Source organism: Lepidochelys kempii, chromosome 2 (assembly GCF_965140265.1).
Source record: "Lepidochelys kempii isolate rLepKem1 chromosome 2, rLepKem1.hap2, whole genome shotgun sequence".
Classification (NCBI taxonomy): Eukaryota; Metazoa; Chordata; order Testudines; family Cheloniidae; genus Lepidochelys; species Lepidochelys kempii.
Genome location: NC_133257.1, coordinates 192,173,243 through 192,192,436, shown reverse-complemented (window position 1 = coordinate 192,192,436; position 19,194 = coordinate 192,173,243). Strand labels below are relative to the sequence as shown.

The 19,194-nt window shown below is 42.0% G+C and overlaps 2 protein-coding genes across 13 annotated transcripts in view; one reads left to right on the top strand and one right to left on the bottom strand.

The window, feature by feature from the left end:
* Positions 1 to 19,194, top strand: part of NEK11 (NIMA related kinase 11) — a 199,655-nt gene that overhangs the window by 71,426 nt on the left and 109,035 nt on the right. For all 12 annotated transcript variants that reach the window (XM_073333276.1, XM_073333277.1, XM_073333268.1 and 9 more), the window contains 3 exons: positions 644 to 762; positions 6,127 to 6,191; positions 7,825 to 7,951. In XM_073333276.1, the coding sequence (XP_073189377.1) occupies positions 644 to 762; positions 6,127 to 6,191; positions 7,825 to 7,951 (311 nt within the window). The remainder of the gene's footprint in view (positions 1 to 643; positions 763 to 6,126; positions 6,192 to 7,824; positions 7,952 to 19,194) is intronic.
* LOC140907936 (uncharacterized) lies at positions 8,386 to 17,472 on the bottom strand. Its single transcript, XM_073335028.1, has 3 exons — positions 17,365 to 17,472; positions 15,043 to 16,080; positions 8,386 to 8,522 (listed from the first exon to the last, which is right to left on the bottom strand). Exons 2-3 carry the CDS (start codon positions 16,046 to 16,048, stop codon positions 8,386 to 8,388), a joined length of 1,143 nt encoding a protein of 380 aa, XP_073191129.1. The 5' UTR covers positions 16,049 to 16,080; positions 17,365 to 17,472.

Sequence of the window (19,194 nt, the reverse complement as noted above, 5' to 3'; positions counted from 1 at the left end):
TCTTCCTTTTGTCAGGATCCTGAACTTGACCATCTCATGGTCACTGCTGGCCAGGTTGCCACCCACTTCTACTTTCCCTACTGGTTCTTCCCTGTTTGTGACCTGCAGCTCACGAAGATCCCGGCCCCTAGTTGGTTCCTTCAGCACTTGCGCCAGGAAGTTGTCCCCAACACTCTCCAAAAACTTCATGGATAGTCTGTGCACGACTGTATTGCTCTCCCAGCAGATGTCAGGGTTATAGAAGTCCCCCATGAGAACCAGGGTCTGTGATCTGGAAACATCTCTTAGTTTTCTGAAGAAAGCCTCATCTACCTCATCCTCCCGGTCTGGTGGTCTGTAACAGATGCCCACCACGACATCTCCCTTGTTGCTCTTGCCTATAAACTTAACCCAAAGACTCATGGTCTTCAATATCTCTAACTGGAAGGTTGTTTTCCTTTTAGGCTGCATGTATTTTGAAAAATTGTATTAAACAGAAATTTTAGAAAGCTACATTGATAAAGATCAGCATTAGAATTAAAGGATGTGTCCTCTAGCCAATATCCCTCTGGGTCTCAGATAACAACTGAGTCTTATATTTTGGCATAAGAAGAAATGTTTATAACCCTTCTCTTAAACATGCAAATATCGTCCAATGTTTCAGGGTCGAGATCTAGACTGCAAAATTCAAGAATACAAAGAAGCCAAGAAAATATTCACTGAAAGCCAGATAATAGAATGGTTTATACAGTTGTTGCTTGGAGTCAACTATATGCATGAAAGGTACAGTAAATTACTTTAATATGAGAACAGTTAGGTGTGATATGACAGAGCAGACTTGTATTGGCTAATTACAGATATTCAAATGGAAATAAAATCCTGCTGATTATTTTTTTCTTTGATATAAAACACTTTTGAATTAATATAGTATGTGTAAAGTGGTTATTGAAAAATCATTTTGCAAGAACAGTGCATTTTTTAAGGGTCTGACCCTTCAATATCTATACTTCTATTTCAACCTATCATCTAGCAATATTATGATGACCCTCTTTTAGCAGTAGTCATCATTTGCAGACCTTTATTTTCTAAGATCCAGGTGACAGCCTTGAGAATACAGAGTAGAATCAAAACAGTTAATCAAATCTTGTGATTAAAACAAATATTCAGCCTTATAAGAGAGAGAACACATCTTAAACATAAAGAGTAAAATTTATCTCTGGAGCAACTCCATTAATATAAATGAAGTTACCTCAGGGATAAATTTAGCCTAATGTTCCTCATTTTGGATATGTGTTTGAAGGCACATACTACTTTCATTAGTACATCAACGACTTAACCTAAAAAAATACTGCAGGTGACTCAGGCAATTATGTTTCGAATCTCTAAGTGATGAGCATATTTTTATAACTAATAATGTAAGATCCATGACACCAGAGGAAATAAATTAGTCATTCCGCAAAGTTCCACAGGTTATTTATTTCAAATCTACTTATAAGGTCCACTTATTCTTCTCTAGTCTAGAGATATGAAGAGAGAAATAATGATTCCACTCAAAGGCTGAATGGCTTTGTCTAGGCTAGATAAATTTGGCAAGCTGACCACTGTTTGGTCTCAACAGCACATCTGTAACACCCCTCCACCTTCATGTCCACACACAATTGCTCCCAGCAATCTGCAGACAGTTGAACTACTATTTGGATTAGTTTTGCTTTGAGCAAGGCTAGCCACCGTATGATATTCTACCTAGCCAGTCTCCACTAATGTACTCCCAATATGGACAGTGATTTCTGGCATACTAACCCTGGTGGTGCAAATAGTCCTATCAGTGTACTAAACACTACTTAGGTAGCTTGTCTAGTCCACTTTTTCACATTTCATTACACAGGTTAAGTTTAACCTAGACGGGACTCCTCACATGCTGAAAGTTACGCATGGGCTAAAGTGCTTTGCTGGATCAGGATCAGCGCGCTTAGCACTTTGCAGGATTAAGCCCTAGGAGAGCAGACACGGGATGAGAGACTCCTTTCTCCGTGGCTTTTGAGAAGTTCTAGAGCAGGGAGCCTAACTTTCAGCATCTTCCCTTTTTCTCTCTTTTTCATCAAAGTTGTTTGTGGCTGTTGGCTACACTGAAGTACCATGGTGATGAGCTTGATATAATATCCTATATAGCTAGCTCTACCCTCCCAAATCCCAGCATATTTCATCCTCCCATACTCAAAGACTTGGACCCATGCCAGTCTTTTAGGGATAAGAATCCCCTAGCTGTGCAGGCAGTTATTTTAGCAGAGGTTGGTACCTTTGCCTATACATCTACAGACTGTGCTGACGAGAGCATGATGGATAGAGGTCTTTGCTTTGAGTGCTGCCTTTCAGATTATCCAAGCAGTGCTTTCCCAGCATTTGCCTCAGACAGAAAATGAGGAATAGGATTGAAATGAAAAACCTCAACATCTAATTAAACTACCAATTTTCTTTTTCAAACTCCAGTTGGGGAATTAGGCATTAGGAATGCAGATATCCTGGAAAGACAGTTTTGTGTGAACCCTTACTTAAACATATATGCATGAAATAAGGGGATATACTATGTAATAAAGTGAGAATAAAAAAACTTTGCTGTCCTAGGCTCTTAACTTCTGTCTTTCCCCTGTGACTTTTATCTCTCTATGTCTTCTGTATCTCAGGTTCTCCCCCATGTGCCTTTTATCAACTTTCTCCCTGTACTGTATTTTTCTTGTCTTCCACTTGGTCTGCAAATAAATCTTTAGAACTCTCTCTGGTAAATAAACCTCCCTTGGTAAATAAATGTATTAAACTACTGGGCTTCCTGAGAAGTACAGTTTAATTCTCCAGTGGCAGCAACAATTTGAGTTTTGAATAGCTATTTATTTTCTCTCTTTGAGTCATCACTGTTTAATGGCACTTCCCCAACCATGCTCAGATAGTTTGACAATTTTTATTTGCATTCCTTTTAATGTGCCATATATTTGTATATAGATGCACATTTTAAAAAAATATTCTGTACCTTTCTGGTATTGCTTTATTATCATGCACCATAAAAACTACATAGCAAGAATGTAAATATGTGGACTTTTTAATAAGTCTATAACAGGCATCCATTCTAGGTACTAAAAATATAATTGCCAGCCTCTATTTATATGATTATACTGATTTCTTCTCTAACAATATGGAAAAATTATAGCACGCTTTTAATCATTTCCAGTTCTAGTGCGAAGACAACATGGCCCTAAAACTGGAAAACATGAGTATTCATAAACAATTGCATTTCATAATAAAAAAAAATTTCTTGGATAGTGTGAAGGAGAACTTTTGCTCAGGAGCATTTAAATTGCATACATCTATCCACATAGCTGAGCATGTGCCTACAGCTTAGCTGAAACTACTGGTTCAGTACTGTATTTAAAAATTCTATTTTCAAAACAAGATGTTTTTTGCTTTGGATTTTTGCAATGACAGTACAGATTAGAAAGATTTTCATCTTTTTCTTGTGCCTCACAAATCTCAAAGGGTATGATTATCTCATGGTGACCACACCACCTACTGTGTATTTTACATAATTGGAAGTTTTTTTGGATTTGAACTTGACAGCTAAATTGTCTAGAATAAATGGATGCACATCTCATCTATCATTAGTATAACAGAAGAGAGAAATAATCGTCTGTGTGCTTAATGGTCTTGTTTAGGTTAGAGAAAGTTAGCATGCTAACCACCATTTGGTCTAGCGCTTGCAACACATCACATGTCCACACACAAAATTGCTCCTAACAGCATCCAGGCAATCACGCCATTGTTGAGACTTCTTTTGAGTAAAACTAATCACTATGTGGTCCTTCCCCTTGGTAATTTCCACTAGAGCAGTTTCAAAATTGAATGATTTTGGCATGGTAGCCCCAATGATGCAAATAGGTTTTCAACTACCATCCTACAGCGCACGAGGCACTGCCTAGATTACATGTTTGGTCTTTCCTCCTTCTACTACACAGGAGTCAAGTTTGCCAGAAGCCACTTAGCTCTACAAATAGTTCTTCACACTGTTCAAATTAGTTCCACAATATTTTCACAGCAGTAAACTTCACTCTGTTTCAGTTGGTAGCATATGGCAGAGGAAGCCTTATTCAGCATGAGCGGAACATGCTGAAAAAAGTTCTTCCATACATTTCTATGAAAATAGATTGTTTCTGTCTACTGCACCTTGAAGTATGGTGCTTTTATATGACAAGTAAGGATCAAATGCACAGTCTGTTGTACATAGGCATGGATAAATTTATAACATTTTTAATAACTAAATGTAGCCACATTTGAAGCCCACCCTTTGGAATCCAAATCCTACCACCCAGAAATCAGTGACTGGTTGTTTACTTCAGAGTTTCTTTGTGATGAATAGTAGCCGCAGAATGTATCCATCTGTACAAAGTGAGACATTTTATATAAAAATAAATATGTATACATATGTGATATAAAGGTGAATGTCACTTTAAATAGCTTAATGTTCCTTGCTAATTTAATGTATGACAAATGCATGTATACTGCTTTAAAAAGTTGCTATAACAAGTATATTTCATTTGTTTATTTAGAAACCTTGGTAAATACCCACTGCATAATCCATTGATAATTCATTCTCATATTTTAATGCACTATAGAAACAAATTGGTTAACTATTATCCTTGATGACAAGAACTGGAAGAAGTAGTTAAAATATTAAAATACTATTGAAATCTTTTCTTTATATTTCACTAAGCATAAAGACTCATTTTTCAATCTGCAGTCTATAAATATACAATAATGCCTAATATTAGGCATTTATTATTTGTATTTTATTGTTTGTTATTTGTGAATCGTATATATTGGATTCTGTGAAATTACCTTTGTATCTCATGAAAAAAGTACTTTCCCAAAGATGTGGACTACATTGCTCAGTTTAATGATACATCAGAAGAAGTTATTGTCTCAATATGGAAAACATTTTAGAAATCACTACACTGTTTCAGTTCAGAGCACTTTAAAAATTTCAGGAAAAACAGGGCAATATTTGAAGACAGCTGAACAACGACTGTAGTCAGTTACCATATTTGATTTTATTGCTCACCCCTAAGGATTCTAGAGCCTGTGGTGCTCTCTTTATCTATTGTAAATGGTTGAAGAATTGGTCTCAATGAGACTACATGCAATACCAGTAACTGTAGGTATTGCAGACTGTTTTTCTAACTCCATTCGGGGGCAGATTATTGCCTGAAAGAACACTGTTGCATATGCAATGGACACTGCAGAAATCAAGTGGGGAAGGTAGGACCTAGATAGGATGGTGGGACGTGAGGGAGCCCTATGGGGGGAGAATTAACAAAAATTCCTTGAGCCTGTGATTTGCATGTAATATAGATGATGGTGATTTTTTTTTTTATTTCGTGCGGGGAGGAAGATAAGGGTGTCATGGGTAGAAATTTCAAGAAGTTGAGAAAATATGGTTACACACAGCACTACTCATGACTTATGATGTCATGTGACTCTTTGAGGAACAGCTTGGTTAAAACTGATTGGAGAGACAGAGAAAGAGAGAGGAGAGAATGATATATATTTAATAGATATATTTTGTTTTTTTTCAAGGAACACTTTTTCCCTGAGAGGGGGTTCTCAGACCTTTGAGGATCCTCCACTTTTTAATTCCTCTATTCTGAAGTATCTCATGGTGAGGATTATCCTTCTGGCAGATGACATAACATAGCTCCCTTAAAAGCACCCAGATGGGTAAAAAGAGCAACAGGTTTTGTTCCCTTCCATCAGAGGCTGAATAGGTTGCCTCTGCAGCTCACCTAATTCCTTACATCAGAGGAGTGAGCGATAGTCTCAAACTGTGATACCTGCATTCATGTGTTTTATGCTAGGTTCCTAGTTCCTAATATTGCAAATGACTGCACATGGATGCATTTCTGCACCCCAAGGAGCCTCATTGAAGGCAATGGAGCTAGATGCAGGTACAGGGATGTGCCTGTGTATTGTGAGTTGCAGGACTGGGTCCTAGTCTGCCAGGCTGGCCTTTAGTAACACAGTTCTAATGAAGGAAGTGGCTGGGTTAGTGCGTTTGACTATAATTTCCCCAGATCAGATGAAATTGAATTCCCCTTTGTGTTTCAGGCGAATACTTCACAGGGATTTAAAAGCCAAGAATATTTTTTTGAAAAATAACCTTCTTAAAATTGGTAAGATTTTCTTACTTTCTTAGATGACTTCTAGTACTATAGAAAATTCCATCACAGATGTTATAAGTATGTAGATTTAAATTAGATGGTATCTAGAGGTGTCTAATACACTGTATCTTTTTTGTTGTATAGTTCTAAAACTATGGTAATGCCTAGTTTTGTGTATGGCTTTTTAACTTGGGGATGTCAACTTTTCATGCACAAGCATTTGAAAACAAAAGGATATCTTAAAGCATTATTTTATTTTGAACTTGATCTAGACTTGAGAAACGATGTATATCTTTTGTATCGAAGATTCATGACCAATTGATTTTTCTCCATGTTTGAAAAATCATTGCAAGTTTTCCTTGTAAAATCATTTTATGTCCTTATGAACATTCATTATAGATAATTAAAATGTGCATAGAATTTAGTCTCCAGCCTTTTCTAATAGTTATTTGTATTTATAATAGTTATTTCCACCCATTACACCCTAGATTTACTAATCTTTATATAAACTGGTTCTTTTTCATTTCAAAATGAAATATTTGTAGGAACATATTGCAAAGTCCTGTCAAGACACTAGAACTGAGAAAACTCTGGTCTCTCTTATTTTTATAATATGCAGATGTCTTATTTTCAAAGATTGTACAATATTAACATTAATAAAATAATGCCCCTTTTCAAAATCTTTTCTGCTGAACTAATTGCAAAAGCAATAACTTTTCCCCCCTCATAAAACAGTTCTTGTCTTTTCTGTATAAGGGCATATGTTCATGCACTGCATCTGTTTTATTCCCCTTTGTAAGGGGGATAGGTGTACTGACTCTTATACTCAGTATGTTTGTGTCGGTCACAGCCATATTGTTAGTTAAATTTATTTAAAAAATTTAGTAATTTTTCTTTACTTCTTCTAAACATTCTTTTATATGAATATCATGGTAATGAAAGGTTCCAGACTGATATTGTAGCAATTTGATCTAAACTAATCTCTGATTTTCTACTGCACCCATCACCATGGTGACGAGGTGTCGAAATTCTCTATTTAAAAGGTACAGCATGCATAGGCATCAGCAGTGCAAAATTCTCCACACTGCCTAGACAATATGCCTTGGCCTTGAACTGTAGGAATCACATCAACAGGGGAGACAAAGTTTATTCTCCATTCCCTTTCAATCCTTAGCATCTCTGCTGAGAGTATAAGCAACGTTGCCAGTTAGTGCTGCTTTCTGTGAGATGTATGGACATTAATCCATGGGGGAAAGGACTGACTCTGTCAAATCAATTTATAATATACCAGACAGCCATAAGATGGAAAAAACTTCTGTTTACTATTAGCTTTGGCTGCATTTGAATCAACAGTGTAGAAGTGAAAAGTTCTCATTACCAATACTCTGATCCATTCAATTACCCCAATTTTTGTGTTTCAAGAGGCAGATCTTTGTTGATAATTGTCATAGCTCCACTGATTTCAGCAGAGTTATAAGAATTCATACCAGCTGAGGATCTGGCCTCAAATTTTTAAAATAATATTAAATTATAAAATGTTATATTAAAGACACTCAAAGTAAGTTTAGAGTTCCTGATTTGATTTTTAGTCTAGATTTTCTTACCTACCTAGTATTTTTTTAAAAAAATACAATTTTATTTTAAGGGGACTTCGGAGTTTCTCGTCTCTTGTTGGGATCGTGTGATCTGGCAACTACGTTTACTGGGACACCTTACTACATGAGCCCAGAGGCACTGAAACATCAAGGTTATGACACAAAATCTGACATTTGGTGAGTGGGCAACATGCTGTTTGGACTGGACTGCCTGTAATGAGCAAGTCAATTAAAATGCATTGGTTTTCTAGGTCACCATCTATTTGCTTGTATTATGTGCTTGCTATTTTTTTCTTTAAAAATTTTTTTGAATACAAAAGAAGTCAGGGCCACCTGGTTAGAATGCTTGACTACTCCATTAGAACTATTCAAAGGCATTTATTTCAGTTCATAGCTATGTTGCAATTTGGAGCTTTGTTCCTCATGTTTAGAAGTGAGTAGGCTGTTGTCATAGGACGAGCTGAGCCTTTAAGGGGAAGATCAGGCGCAGCCTCTGCCAGTACCTGTCTTTTCTTCCAGGTCAAGGAACTTGGTGGAGAAGGATCAGGTGATCATAGACCAGGAGCTAGGCCAGTTGGGAAGGGGGAGACAGGATAAAAGACAGGTTCCGTTCATTGGTGAGAGAAGTAAAAGGAGAGCAGCAGCTTGCTGTTAGGCTTTTCAGTGACTGGGATCTGGGAAAGGACCAATAATGGTTCCCCTTGCAAGGGCACCAGGAAGATCCTGTGAGGGGCTTGATTGAAGAAGCCTGGAAAGGGTACGGGGAGGAAGGAAACAGTAGGAGGTAGTCCTTGGATCCATGAAATAGAAATTTGTAGTGTGAGGACAGACAGATGCTTTGCACCACAGGGTCCTACGGTCAGATCCTAGAGTGGTGGGAGAGCTTGGGCTCACCTATTGTGTCACTGAGGGCTTGGCTACACTTGCAAGTTAGAGCACATTAAGTCAGTCCCGGACATCCTAACTCCTGAGGTGTCCACACTGGCAAGGCATGTAGGGCGCTTGGACTCTGCGGCTGGAGCGCCCCTGGTAATCCACCTCCACGAGAAGCATAGAGTTTGCTCCGCCCTGGCTGAAATGCCGGGGTGTCAGTGTGGGCGACATGTTGCATTACTGTGCTGTGATTGGACTCCGGAAACATCCCATAATCCCTTGAAGTCAAGTGGCCACTCCGGTCATTGTTTTGAACTCGGCTGCAGGCATGCGGATACCCCCTTTCAAAGCTCTGTTTCTGACAGCCAGCTTGCTTATCTGCTCTGGGACACAAAGCAAACCATTACTGTGGAATGCTCCTGCTGCAGAGGCAGGCATTTGTGCCTGTGTCTGAGAGAGAGAGGTGGGGGTGGGGGCTGGTGTCGGGGTTTCCCCCTTCCCCCTGCCGCTGTCTGAACTTACAAGACAGCTTGCTGACACTCTCTGCCCCCCAAAACACACTGTCTCTCCCTCCACGTACACACTACACACTCCCTGTCACTCTCCACTCTCCCATTTGAAAAGCATGCTGCAGCCACTTGCACACTAGGATAGCTACCACAATGCACTGCTCTCTGTGGTGTTGCAAGAGCTGCTAATGTGGCCAGGCCACTGCCCTTGCAGCTGACGGTGTGAACACACGTCAGCGCTTTCCCTGCTGCTGTCTCCGAGGGTTGGTTTAACTCCCGGCGCTCTACATCTGCAAGTGTAGCCATAGCCTCATAAGTGGTGGGAAAAACCACAGTGCCCAAGGTTGAAGAGCTTTATGAGCCCCTGAGATAAAGGGCAAAGGACCAAGTCGAGATACTTAAGCCTAAGTGATGAAGGACTTTGGCTAAAGGGTATGTAGAAACCCCTGCAGACAAAGGGAAATAGTTTTGGTTTGGGGACTTTTATTTGCTGTGGAATGGTAGGATTCTTGATTTGGCCAAATCACCCTACCAGCCCAAGGGAAACCTCCAGGGGAGGTTTCAGAGTAGCAGCCGTGTTAGTCTGTATGCGCAAAAAGAAAAGGAGTACTTGTGGCACCTTAGAGACCAACAAATTTATTTGAGCATAAGCTCACGAAAACTTATGCTCAAATAAATTTGTTAGTCTCTAAAGTGCCCCAAGTGCTCCAGGGGAGGGAAACTGAGACACAATAGGGAAACAGAGGCAGTGGCACGCACTTGACACCGGAGAGGTAAGCACACCCTCACAGTCATCTGTCGTAGACAATAGTTTATCATTTTCCTGCTATTCTAAAAATATTTGTAAGCGACTTACTGTCTCATATTCTAAAATGGCCATTACCTTCCCAAAGAATGTAGTATTTCTTTAAAAAAGGGACTTGTTTGTTTTTTGTGGGCACATGTATCTGAATGATTGCTTTTTTTTAATATTCCAAATCAGAAAATTCTCTGTATAAGACTTTGAACGCTGGAGTGCAGTTTTATTACTGAATTACTTGGAATCCCTGAAGATTTATGCCACCTTTTATTCCAGTCCTCCTCAGATATATTGGTGGCACCTGGGGACAGTTCTAAATATTGAGAACAGATCACCAAACTTTTAGACACTAGTAACATTTACTATTATTCACAGCTCCCCCACTCTGAACTCTAGGGTACAGATGTGGGGACCTGCATGAAAAACCTCCTAAGCTTATCTTTACCAGCTTAGGTCAAAACTTCCCCAAGGTACAAAATATTACCCCCGTTATCCTTGGAATGGCCGCTACCACCACCAAACTAATACTGGTTACTGGGGAAGAGCTGTTTGGACGCGTCCTTCCCCCCAAAATACTTCCCAAAACCTTGCACCCTACTTCCTGGACAAGGTTTGGTAAAAAGCCTCACCAATTCGCCTAGGTGACTACAGACCCAGACCCTTGGATCTTAAGAACAATGAACAATCCTCCCAACACTTGCACTCCCCCTTTCCTGGGAAATGTTGGATAAAAAGCCTCACCAATTTGCATAGGTGACCACAGACCCAAACCCTTGGATCTGAGAACAATGAAAAAGCATTCAGTGTTTTACAAGAAGACTTTTAATAAAAAATAGAAGTAAATAGAAATAAAGAAATCCCCCCTGTAAAATCAGGATGGTAGATATCTTACAGGGTAATTAGATTCAAAAACATAGAGAACCCCTCTAGGCAAAACCTTAAGTTACAAAAAAGATACACAGACAGAAATAGTTATTCTATTCAGCACAATTCTTTTCTCAGCCATTTAAAGAAATCATAATCTAACACATACCTAGCTAGATTACTTACTAAAAGTTCTAAGGCTCCATTCCTGTTCTGTCCCTGGCCAAGACGACTACAGACAGACACACAAACCCTTTGTTTCTCTCCCTCCTCCCAGCTTTTGAAAGTATCTTGTCTCCTCATTGGTCATTTTGGTCAGGTGCCAGCGAGGTTACCTTTAGCTTCTTAACCCTTTACAGGTGAGAGGAGCTTTCCCCTGGCCAGGAGGGATTTCAAAGGGGTTTACCCTTCCCTTTATATTTATGACACGCCCCCCAAATCTCAGCTAGGGTGAAACACTGGCTGGGATTTCTTCCTGGAGCTCTAGGAAAACAGAGTTAATAAGACACATGCATCTCTAAATATACTACCAAGTACATAAAGACTAACAATATTTTCCACATCTCAAGGACGATTTTAACCAGTTGATTCTGGGAAACTTTCACGGGAGAGTGCATCAGCCACTTTGTTAGAAGCTCCTGAGATGTGTTGGATGTCGAAATCAAAATCTTGGAGAGCTAAACTCCACCGAAGAAGTTTTCTGTTAGTTTCTTTGACGGTGTGAAGCCACTTTAGTGCAGCATGGTCGGTTTGCAGGTGGAAACGCCGTCCCCAAACATATGGGCGTAGCTTTTCCAGAGCGTAGACAATGGCATAACATTCTTTTTCAGTGACTGACCAGTTGCTTTCCCTCTCAGACAGTTTTTTGCTGAGAAACACTACAGGGTGGAATTCTTGATCAGGTCCTTTCTGCATTAAAACTGCTCCCACACCACGCTCGGATGCATCTGTGGTTACTAGGAACGGTTTGTCAAAGTCTGGGGCCCTTAGTACAGGGTCAGACATGAGTGTCGCTTTAAGCTTGTTAAAGGCCTTCTGACACCTTCCGGTCCACTGAACAGCATTTGGCTGTTTCTTTTTGGTTAGGTCTGTCAGTGGGGCAGCGATTTGGCTGTAGTGCGGTACAAATCGTCTGTAATAACCGGCCAAGCCTAAGAAGGATTGAACCTGTTTCTTTGACTTTGGGACAGGCCACTTTTGGATAGCATCCACTTTGGCCTGTAGGGGGCTGATAGTTCCTTGACCCACCTGGTGTCCAAGGTAAGTCACTCTGTTTAGGCCTATTTGACACTTCTTAGCCTTAACAGTTAGTCCTGCCTCCCTTATGCGCTCAAGGACTTTTTGTAGATGTTCCAGGTGGTCTGCCCAGGAATCCGAAAATATGGCCACATCGTCAAGGTAGGCGACTGCATATTCTCCTAATCCCGCTAGGAGACCATCTACAAGTCTTTGGAAAGTGGCGGGTGCATTTCGCAGCCCGAAAGGGAGTACATTAAATTCATACAGCCCGAGATGTGTGATGAAGGCTGACCTTTCCTTGGCAGATTCATCTAGCGGTACCTGCCAGTACCCCTTGGTTAAGTCCAAGGTAGAGATGAACTGGGCCCGTCCCAGTTTCTCTAATAGTTCATCAGTGCGTGGCATTGGATAGTTGTCTGGGCGAGTTACAGCATTTAGCTTACGGTAGTCCACGCAAAAACGTATTTCCCCATCTGGTTTGGGAACTAGAACCACTGGAGATGCCCATGCACTTTCAGAGGGGCGGATTACACCCATCTGTAACATATCCTGGATCTCCCGTTCTATAGCAGTTTTAGCTTGAGGAGACACCCGGTAAGGTTGGACCCTAATTGGGTGAGCATTACCTGTGTCAATGGAGTGGTATGCCCGTTCAGTCAGTCCTGGGGTGGCTGAGAACGTTGGCGCGTAGCTAGTGCACAGCTCCTGGATCTGCTGTCGCTGCATACGCCCAAGGGTCATGGAGAGGTTCACCTCTTCCACACCACCAGCACATTTCCCTTCGTAATAGACACCTTCAGGCCACTCAGCGTCGTCTCCTCCCTGGGCTGTAAACTGACAAACCTTTAATTCTCTGGAATAAAAGGGCTTTAGAGAATTAATATGATACACCTTAGGCTTTCGGTTGGAGGTGGGGAATGCTATGAGATAATTAACAGCTCCCAGGCGCTCCTGGACCACGAATGGCCCTTCCCACGATGCTTCCATTTTATGGGCCTGGAGCGCCTTTAAGACCATGACCTGGTCTCCTACTTTGAAGGAACGCTCTCTGGCATGTTTATCATACCAGGCTTTTTGCTCTTTTTGAGCATCCTGTAAGTTTTCTCTAGCAAGGGCTAAAGAGGTTCGGAGGGTGTTTTGTAGGTTGGTTACAAAGTCCAGAATGTTAGTTCCTGGAGAAGGTGTAAATCCCTCCCATTGCTGCTTCACCAACTGCAATGGCCCCTTAACCTCACGGCCATATACAAGTTCAAATGGGGAAAACCCTAAACTGGGATGTGGTACAGCTCTGTAGGCAAAGAGCAACTGCTGCAATACTAGGTCCCAATCATTGGAGTGCTCATTTACGAATTTACGTATCATGGCCCCCAAAGTTCCATTAAACTTCTCCACCATGCCATTTGTTTGATGATGGTAAGGAGTGGCAACCAAGTGATTTACCCCATGAGCTTCCCAAAGGTTTTTCATAGTTCCTGCCAGGAAATTAGTCCCTGCATCTGTGAGGATGTCGGAGGGCCAACCTACCCTGGCAAAAATGTCTGCTAGTGCCTGGCACACACTTTTAGCCCTGGTGTTGCTTAGAGCTACTGCTTCCGGCCATCGGGTGGCAAAATCCATGAAAGTCAGTATGTACTGCTTTCCTCTGGGTGTCTTTTTCGGAAAAGGACCCAGAATATCCACAGCTACTCGCTGAAATGGAACTTCAATGATGGGGAGTGGCTGGAGAGGAGCTTTGACCTGGTCTTGGGGTTTTCCCACTCTTTGGCACACCTCACAAGACTGGACATAGGTAGAAACATCCTTGCCCATTCCCTCCCAGTGGAATGACCCCCCCAAACGGTCTTTGGTCCTGTTCACCCCAGCATGGCCACTAGGGTGATCATGGGCTAAGCTCAAGAGCTTGGCCCGGTATTTAGTTGGAACTACCAACTGTCTCTGAGGATGCCAGTCTTCCTGGTGTCCCCCAGAAAGAGTTTCCTTGTATAAAAGTCCTCTTTCTACAACAAACCTGGATCTATTAGAAGAGCTGAGAGGCGGTGGGTTGCTCCGTGCCGCCGTCCAAGCTCTCTGGAGGCTTTCATCTGCTTCCTGTTCGGTCTGGAACTGTTCCCTTGATGCTGGAGACATCAGTTCCTCATGGGATTGTGGACCTAGGCTTGGTCCCTCTGGAAGCGATATAGGGGATGGAGCTGTTTCTGTTGACTGTGAACCGCTCTCCGCTGGTGCACTATGTTGGGATTCAGGCTCCGGCTGAGCCTCTTGTGTAGGGTTATCGGCTGCTGCCAGTTCAGGTTCGGTGGGGCCCTCTGGTGTTGAGGTTGCAAGTACTGGATTCAGTGCTGACACGGGGTCTGGTGTTGGTTGTTTGGCTGGTTCCGGTTCTGGGACTGGTTCCGTCTGGGTCTCTGGGACTGGATCCACTACTGCTGTTGCAGACATTGGCCTGGGGTCCAGGTCCATCACCTCTGACTGGGTCCTGATAGAAGTTTCCGGAACAGAGCTAGGCCTCACGGCTTGTTTAGCCTGGTTGCGGGTGACCATTCCCACCCTCTTGGCCTGCTTCACATGATTGGCCAAGTCTTCCCCCAACAGCATGGGGATGGGATAATCATCATAGACTGCAAAAGTCCACATTCCTGACCAGCCCTTGTACTGGACAGGCAACTTGGCTGTAGGCAAATTGAAAGAGTTGGACTTGAAGGGTTGAATCGTCACTTGGATCTCTGGGTTGATTAAATTGGGGTCCACTAAGGAAGCATGGATAGCTGACACTTGTGCTCCGGTGTCCCTCCACGCGGTGACCTTCTTCCCACCCACACTCACAGTTTCCCTCCGCTCCAAGGGTATCTGGGAGGTATCTGGGCCTGTGGACCTCTGGTGTGATTCCGGTGCAATGAACTGTAATCTGTTGGGGTTCTTGGGGCAGTTGGCCTTTACATGCCCCAGCTCGTTACACTTAAAACATCGTCCAGCTGACGGGTCACTGGGACGAGGAGGGTTGCTGGAGAACGGGGTGGTGGGACGATAAGGGGTCTGGAGGGTTCTTTGGGAGGTAGGTGGGGCTTTGGGCGGCCCCCGGTAATAGGGTGTGGTCTGGGGTGGTCCCTTCTGGTCTCCGCTCCAACTGCGACCAGTTTTCTTCTTCTCTGCCACCTCCACCCATCTGGCTCCAATCTCTCCTGCCTCGATTACAGTTTTGGGTTTCCCATCTAGGATGTGTCTTTCTATTTCCTCAGGAACACCCTCTAAGAATTGTTCCATTTGCATTAGGAAGGGCAAATTTACTGGAGATTCAACACTTGCTCCTGATATCCAGGCATCCCAATGTTTCACAATGTGGTAGGCATGTCGGGTAAATGACATGTCTGGTTTCCACCTTAGGGCTCTGAACCTCCGACGAGACTGCTCGGGTGTTATCCCCATTCTGACTCTCGCCTTGGATTTAAACAGTTCATACTTGTTCATGTGTTCTTTAGGCATTTCAGCTGCCACCTCAGCTAAGGGTCCACTGAGCTGCGGCCTCAGCTCTACCATGTATTGGTCAGTAGAGATGCTGTACCCAAGGCAGGCCCTTTCGAAGTTTTCTAAGAAGGCCTCAGTATCATCACCTGCCTTGTAGGTGGGGAACTTTCTGGGATGGGAAGTGGTACCTGGAGAAGGATTGCTAGGGTTTGTTGGTATATTCTGCTGGGCCTTTATCCTCTCCATCTCCTCCACATGCTTCCTCTCTTTTTCCCTCTCCTCCTCCACATGCTTCCTCTCTTTTTCCTTCTCCTCCTCCACATGCTTCCTCTCTTTTTCCCTCTCCTCCTCCACATGCTTCCTTGCCTCCATTTCCCTCTTGTGGGCAGCCTCTTGGTGTTGTTCTGCCTCCCTTTCTTGTTCCTTCTTCAGCTGCATGAGTTCTATCTGTCTTTCATGTTCCCTTTGTTTTTCCTCAGCCTGAAATTTGGCTAATTCCAGCTGTAGTCGAGCTGAGGATTTGGTCATTCTAACCTCTCTGTTTTTAACTAACTTTACACCTGAGGTTTAGAAATAAACAAACAAAACTTGGCTGTAAAATTTTTCTGTGCTGGAATAGAATACCTATTCTCTGATAGTGATTGTCAGCCTACAGAAAAAGACAATTCCCTTGTCTCTGCTCTGGGCCCAAATTAAAGCAAAAAACCTCCAACTTCTTGGAAACCTGCTTACCCAGCCCAACGAAGAAAAAAAAAATTTCTTTTCAAACCTGTGCTCCTTGTAAAACAAAACAAAAAAATCAAAATCCTAAAAAAAACCCTGCCACTTTTGTCTCCAGGCAAATGGGTAGAGCACACACCCCCTATTTACTTTTAGGAAGAAAAGAAAAAAAAAAAAAACCTCTGGGTTGGAAGACTGTGAATTTCCCTGCAGGAGTTAAGTACCCTGCCTCCAGGCAAATGAAACCTGCAATTCACAAGATAATCCCCTTTTGTCTCTGCTTGGCCACAAAGCAGAGAGAAACCAAGCTGCTTTCAGTTTCAAAGCTGCCTTCTGGACTTCCTAAAAATTCCTTTTTAAAATCTGTATTTCTAGTTCAAAAAAAATCTCAACTGGATCTCAAAATGATTTCAGGTTAATCCCACCACTGTGCCACCATGTCAAGGTTCCTCCCCCACTCTGAACTCTAGGGTACAGATGTGGGGACCTGCATGAAAAACCTCCTAAGCTTATCTTTACCAGCTTAGGTCAAAACTTCCCCAAGGTACAAAATATTACCCCCGTTATCCTTGGAATGGCCGCTACCACCACCAAACTAATACTGGTTACTGGGGAAGAGCTGTTTGGACGCGTCCTTCCCCCCAAAATACTTCCCAAAACCTTGCACCCTACTTCCTGGACAAGGTTTGGTAAAAAGCCTCACCAATTCGCCTAGGTGACTACAGACCCAGACCCTTGGATCTTAAGAACAATGAACAATCCTCCCAACACTTGCACTCCCCCTTTCCTGGGAAATGTTGGATAAAAAGCCTCACCAATTTGCATAGGTGACCACAGACCCAAACCCTTGGATCTGAGAACAATGAAAAAGCATTCAGTGTTTTACAAGAAGACTTTTAATAAAAAATAGAAGTAAATAGAAATAAAGAAATCCCCCCTGTAAAATCAGGATGGTAGATATCTTACAGGGTAATTAGATTCAAAAACATAGAGAACCCCTCTAGGCAAAACCTTAAGTTACAAAAAAGATACACAGACAGAAATAGTTATTCTATTCAGCACAATTCTTTTCTCAGCCATTTAAAGAAATCATAATCTAACACATACCTAGCTAGATTACTTACTAAAAGTTCTAAGGCTCCATTCCTGTTCTGTCCCTGGCCAAGACGACTACAGACAGACACACAAACCCTTTGTTTCTCTCCCTCCTCCCAGCTTTTGAAAGTATCTTGTCTCCTCATTGGTCATTTTGGTCAGGTGCCAGCGAGGTTACCTTTAGCTTCTTAACCCTTTACAGGTGAGAGGAGCTTTCCCCTGGCCAGGAGGGATTTCAAAGGGGTTTACCCTTCCCTTTATATTTATGACAGCAATATACTGTAATATTCAGCTTGTGTCAAGGGATGAGTCAGGAATCTCGTCTCATGCTTCCTGTAGCTGAACTGAGAAAGATTTTATGTCAGATTCTCCACTTTAATCTGGGCTCAATGCTATGAAAGTGTCATTCCATTCAATAAAAAATATTGAGAGGGATTTCAAAAGATGTGGGAAATAACTCATTCAGCCCGCAGTGAAATCCTTTTCAAGCCATGAATTATAGTTGTTGTTACTGAGTTGCCATAAGGAGTATTTTATTTTCTTGCAATATGAGCAGTTTTATCAGTGCAGCTTTCGGTACATTAAACATAAAGAAAGTGGGACAAATTCTATTCATAACTACATCTATGCAATCCCTCTGATGTCGTTGGGGTTGTAGATGGCTAAATGAGAGCAGAAATTGCTCCAGTATATTGATATAGTATCTGTTGATTACATTTCCTGATGGTAAAGCACCAAACCACACAAAACAGAACCATCACAAGCAATAACTTTATTCTAGATATTATACTTCAAATATTTCATGGTACTTTTCAGATCTAGTCTTTAAAGGCTGTCTTCTACACAGGATTCTTACTCTTGGGTCTTGTGCTCCCAGTGCAAGAGACGACAGAACTCCTATAACTCAAAACTTTTCCGCTGTCTGAGGTAGGGGTACTGAAGATCCACATGTACCATCAAATACCAGAACCTCAGCCCTAAGTAACTTCTCATCAGCTCCTTGTTAGTCAAGAAAGCTGAGATCAGATCCCATCAACCATCATTGCTCCAATTCTACTTTGATCTGTGACAGGTTTTGAATTTCTTCTGTTGGTTCCCTCAACCCTTCAGTTAGTCTTTTAATACCGCATCTGTTTTTTTGTGTGCATCTGCTCATTCTTACACACTTGAGGCTACGTGGCCCTGAAATGCTGGCCTTGGTGTTAGCTTTAGATTCTACTTGTTATTCAGTTTGTTTGGGAACCCTTCTTCACGTGCCACTGAATTGTTAATTTGGTTCCTGCACTTCATATTTTGAGTTGACATTTTTCAGTGCTTTATGTATGAAACTTTAACACATTAAGTTCCAACAACAATACTTAATTTGCCATTCTTTTTCACAGCTTTGATGCATTGAGGTTTTGTGTCCAGACCTTAAAACGCGTTGAGACTTGGAGATGTTGTATCCTATTTTGTTTCTGATGCTTCTGAATGTTTCTTTCTAGATCCATGCTGAAGCTTCTGGATGTTCAATTCAGATATATTTTCCTTTCAATCTACCTTGTGATCCAAGATGCCATCATTCCTCTCATTGCCAATAATGAAAGATCAAGAGTTTTAAAAAGTGTGAATGTGACAGAAAGGTTTCACTAACCGGCAAGTGTGACTGCTGCATTTTTGAATGAGCTTGCTCTGCCCTTGCATCCTATATTGATAAGTTGGTGAAGACACTTCACACCTCTCTCCCCTTGTCCAGGGACTCAAGAAAAAAAGTACAATTTGCCCTAAAATACCACTGACTGTACTTCCCTGTCCCCACAATAGAGTGTGATGGTGGAGGTGGCTATGCCTGGCGGGGAGACCTTTATTCTAAAACCCAA